The sequence below is a fragment of the Sceloporus undulatus genome, unplaced genomic scaffold, assembly GCF_019175285.1.
Source record: "Sceloporus undulatus isolate JIND9_A2432 ecotype Alabama unplaced genomic scaffold, SceUnd_v1.1 scaffold_1740, whole genome shotgun sequence".
In the NCBI taxonomy this organism is placed as follows: domain Eukaryota; kingdom Metazoa; phylum Chordata; class Lepidosauria; order Squamata; family Phrynosomatidae; genus Sceloporus; species Sceloporus undulatus.
This window is the reverse complement of record NW_024804660.1, coordinates 1-4320: the sequence shown is the minus strand read 5'-3', so window position 1 is coordinate 4320 and position 4320 is coordinate 1. Positions and strand designations below refer to the sequence as shown.

Genomic DNA, 4320 nt, shown 5'->3' with positions numbered 1-4320 from the left:
TGGGCCTAGGGAAAGGGGCCAAAGAAGTGCTGTTATCAGGGTATAAGGGGTGTGGGTCTACATGCTTCTTCCAGATTCTGTTCTACACACAACATAGAGAAGAATTATGAACCATGCTGGTGGCTCAGGAGCAAAGCATCAGCAGAGTGGCATCAAGGAGCCCTGGCCTGTTTTAGGGCTAATCACATATCCAGACTGCTCTTGTAGAAAGTAGCAATTCAGAGACCATAATGCTGGTGCTCTTTAAAGACCTTCCTATGGCCTTCCATAGACAATTAGGAAATATAGAGGGTAGCAGAATGACAGTACAGTGACTATCTGTTAACACAGGCAGCAGGATGCTACAGCTCACTATGGCCTGCAAGAAGCTTGCTCCAGTAAGCAAGTCTCAGCTGAGCAGATGAAAGGGGTTTCTACTTTCAGCCCCAGTCCATTTCAGTCTGGCAGAGAACACCCCACAGCAGAGTTCTGACTTTTTATTTTGCTTGTTATGGGTACAGAACAGGAGGCCTTAATTGTAAACAGAAAAGCAAGCACCATTTTCATACAGGGAGAGGCTCCCCTCTACTCTGTCCCAAAAGTCTTCCCCCTGTAATAATAGTAATACTGAGCTACTCACAAGCAGCAACTTGGACAGACACAGGAGCTGTCCAATGGGGCAGGATCAGCTGCCAGGCAGACACTTTTGACCCAAAAGAGAGGTGTACTCAATAAGCACAGAGGTTGTGGCATGCAAGCAGAGGCAAGTGGGGGCAAATGGGAGGGTCAGCAGTTCAGCCAAAGCCAGGTGCCTACCTGCTCCCCTTCCCAAAAAGGGATTGGTACAGCTAAACATATGTGGAGTGTGTATGCTTCCCTACACATCCACCCGCTCTCATCACACAGACTCACACATCTACTATCTCTCAGCCCCCATAACACATCAACACACACAGAGATCTCTTGCAGTCCCCTCAGGAGCAGAGGTGGTTCATGGCTCTCTGTATTCCCAGTGTGTTTACACGGGTGACCAGCAGGCGGGCTACGCAGCTGGCTACTTGCTGAGGAAGACCAGGCTGGCCATAGCTTAGGAGTCATCAGTGAACAAGGTGGAAGGTGAGCCAGTACATGAGAAGCGGCTGCAGGCCAGCCACAGCCATGGTAAGGTACATGCGCAGCTGATTTTTGGCACCCCGCACCAGCATCCCTTCTGCAGCTGCCTCAGACAAGATCTTCAAGCGCAAGGTCCGGATCTGAAAGGAAGAGGAAGTAAAAAGTGTCAGGAAAGGATGAGAAAGCCCTAAGCTAGGGACAAGAGTGGAATGGGGGCTGGAATGTAACCCACTTTGGGGAGCAGCTAAATGAGAAGAAATACTATATAGAAGGGGATTCTATAACAGAGGCTGCTACCCCATTAAACCTATGGCAAAGCCGAAACCCACACCCATTCCTGGGTTCCAAGATGTCAAAATCCAATTACAATATACAGTCAGATAAAAGGCAAGACTGCCCTCTCCCTTACCATGAAGACAACGATTGTGACACAACACCAGCTCAGCAGCAGGTAATAACCCGTCTTTCCAAAAAGCAGCCCAGCCAAAAGACCTACGATCATCCTGGCATGAAGAGGAGGAGGAAACAAAGTTAAAGATAGGGACGTGCCCATCTCCTCCACCCAGTTGCAGAAAAGCAAGCTGCAGGTAACTACAGCTCCCCCTTCTTGCAAGTTACACCTGTTGCATTTTTCCTTTGCCACAATTAGGGGATGGAAGCAGTGACTGAACCCGGCTACTCACCCGACGTACTTGTACCCTGAGAAGGCAACCAAGTCAATTGTGGACAAATCAGTGTTGACAGTCACGAGGTAGAGGCTGAGGAGGATGGCCAGCACTTCGACAATGAGCCAAGCGAGAGCTGAGCTTGCTTGCAAGCCCAGCAAGTCAGGGGAGAACCTATAAGGTGGCAGCAGAGGTGATGGTGAGAAGGAGCATGTAGGATAGGTCCTCCAATGAAGCAGCACAATTACTGCAGTGATTGACAATGTTGGCAACATATTAAATCACCCTCTCTCATTGACAATGAGAAATAATTGGGAATATTCTTTATATATCCCTATCTGCCATGACCTATGGTCCCTGCAGAAAAGAGCACTTCAGAAGCATACCACAAAGAGCACCCACAGTTAAAATCTTACCTATTCTGTGTTCCCATTGCCAGGCCTGCCACCAGAATGTAGGTGATGAACGCCATGACTGTAGAAAACAAAGAGCATTAGCTAGACTAGTCTACTTTGTTCACAGTAAAAGGCAAAAGACAGTTTTTCAAAGTTTAGCAGTAATTGCCAAGCCAAGCCTCTTTTGGAATGGGGTAGCGCATAGGCAAGTGAATGATATCCCCTTTATATGGGGCTCAAAGGCTTGTGTCATACCTGGAATGTAGAGGTCAGGGGCATTGACATCGAAGCGTGGGGCCACAGGCGTGTCCTGCTGGTATTGCACCTGCCAGTCCTGCCAAAAAGAGCCAGATACAGTTGCACTGCCCTATGTACCAAGCCTTAAAGGTGCATGAGGGAATCTGGCAGCTAAGCCTCCAAAAGGTAGGCCCTGGTACTATTATTGTTACTACACTGCCTTCCACACTACAAGTGCCTATCTACCTCTTAGACAGCGGGATGGATGACATTCAGAGATTGGCACATGGAAAGGTGCATTCAGCCAAGCCTTAAGCAGTGGAGACAACATCCCCCCCTCCTCACAAGACAAGGGGCAATATCACAGAGTTCTTTATACAGACAGCTTTTTCCCCCCCAGAAGGATTAAACAGAGCAGTTACGGCCATGCTCCCATCTCTTGTGTGTGGCGCCCCTTTTGCAGCTTACCTGGTGCAGGAAGGGAAAGAGGAGAAGCCCCAGTTTCTTGCCCACGTAGACAGTGTCCACAGCAAAGTAGTACTTCAGCTTGGTCACGGGAATGAAGCGGTCGATCTGGGGGGAAACAGCGGGAGATATACATGAGCAGCTCTGAGGCAGGAGGTGAAAAAGACCCTCCCCTGGTAACAGCTGGCACCTGAAAGCTTCTCACCCTTTAGGGCACTTCGCCCATGCTCTGACAACAGTGCTGCTCAGACCGGTGGCTCTGCTTGGACCAAGCCATTGTGGATAAGAGGAAAAACAATTGTATCCAATGGGCAAAAATGGGTCCCTGGCACATGGGGGGGCATAATTAACTGCCAATGCTCTACATTAGATAGACTGATAAGCTTTGCCCTATGGCAACTACCACTACCATTCAGCACATCTGGGTGGCACCATCAGACCATCCAGATGTACTGGATGACACTTCCCATCCATATCCCCAATGCCTCCCATCATCCCCTGCATGTGTGGACAATCTGATGCCACTTTAACTGCCATGGCTCCAGCCTACAGAACCCTGGTGGAGAAGCCCTAAGAGGTTTAACCATAGGGACATGGGGATGTTCAGCCTGGAGAAGAGAAGGTTAAGAGGTGATAGGATAGCCCTGTTTAAATACTTGAAGGGGTGTCATGTTGAGGAGGGAGTGAGCTTGTTTTCTGCTGCTCCAGAGATTAGGACCTGGAACAATGGATGCAAGCTCCAGGAAAAGAGATTCTACCTAAATAGCCTCGTTGGGTGCTCTTGATGTTTGGACTCCAACTCCCAGAAGCCCCAGCCATCTTGACCAACTGCCAGGAATTCTGGGAGTTGGAGTCCAAAAACCAAGAAGACCAGAGTTTGGGAAACACTGTCCCTATACTTTGTTCCTGTTGCTGTTTCGGACTCCAACTCCCAGAATTCCTGGCAGTTGGTCGCGCTGGCTGAGGCTCCTGGGAGCTGTAGTCTTACGTTGCGGTCCACCAGCTCCTTCCCTTGAGTGGCGAGGCTACTGCCATAAGCCGCGGCGAAGCTGGAGACCGGATCCGGCAAGAAGGGTCCCGGCGGAGGGGGAGAAGAAGAGGAGCTGCTGCCGCCACTGGGAGGGCCCAGCCCGGGCGAACGGGCGGCGCTGGTGTCCTCGAAGAGCCGGTGAGGGTCGGAGGCGGCGGCGGAGGGCAGCCGGCGCTTGGTGGCTGCGGAAGACGGAAGGCAAAGGCGGTCATAGCGACAAAGGCCCCTTCAGCGAGAAAGCCTCCCTCAGCCGCCATTCCCCTGATACTCACGCATGCGCCCTGCTGCCCCTCCAGCCGCGCCGGCCACATTCATGGCGGCGGAGAAAGAGCAGCGGCACCGGACTCCTTGAAGAGACCAGCGCGGGCGGCGGGGCTGGTGATTGGCCGGCTGCGTGAAGGCGAACGCTGATTGGTTGCCTCGCGCTCGAGGCAAC

At 51.4% G+C, this 4320-nt stretch overlaps 1 protein-coding gene across 1 annotated transcript; it reads right to left on the bottom strand.

Annotated features, from left to right (window-relative positions):
• Positions 1 to 462: 462 nt before the first annotated feature.
• Positions 463 to 4259, bottom strand: YIF1B (Yip1 interacting factor homolog B, membrane trafficking protein). The gene is made up of 8 exons (XM_042444039.1): positions 4157 to 4259; positions 3843 to 4066; positions 2858 to 2962; positions 2408 to 2486; positions 2174 to 2231; positions 1776 to 1931; positions 1502 to 1595; positions 463 to 1232 (listed from the first exon to the last, which is right to left on the bottom strand). Exons 1-8 carry the CDS (start codon positions 4197 to 4199, stop codon positions 1077 to 1079), a joined length of 915 nt encoding a protein of 304 aa, XP_042299973.1. The 5' UTR covers positions 4200 to 4259; the 3' UTR covers positions 463 to 1076.
• Positions 4260 to 4320: the final 61 nt, after the last annotated feature.

What these genes read in the sequence shown, in the direction of transcription:
- YIF1B (XM_042444039.1), bottom strand. Translation starts at nt 4,199, where the DNA reads ATGAATGTGGCCGGCGCGGCTGGAGGGGCAGCAGGGCGCATGC. An exon ending in TCTTTCCCTTCCTGCACCAG is followed by an intron (nt 2,487 to 2,857) that starts GTAAGCTGCAAA and finishes TCTTTTTGGCAG; the next exon opens with GACTGGCAGGTGCAATACCA. An exon ending in CCCTGACCTCTACATTCCAG is followed by an intron (nt 2,232 to 2,407) that starts GTATGACACAAG and finishes TGTTTTCTACAG; the next exon opens with TCATGGCGTTCATCACCTAC.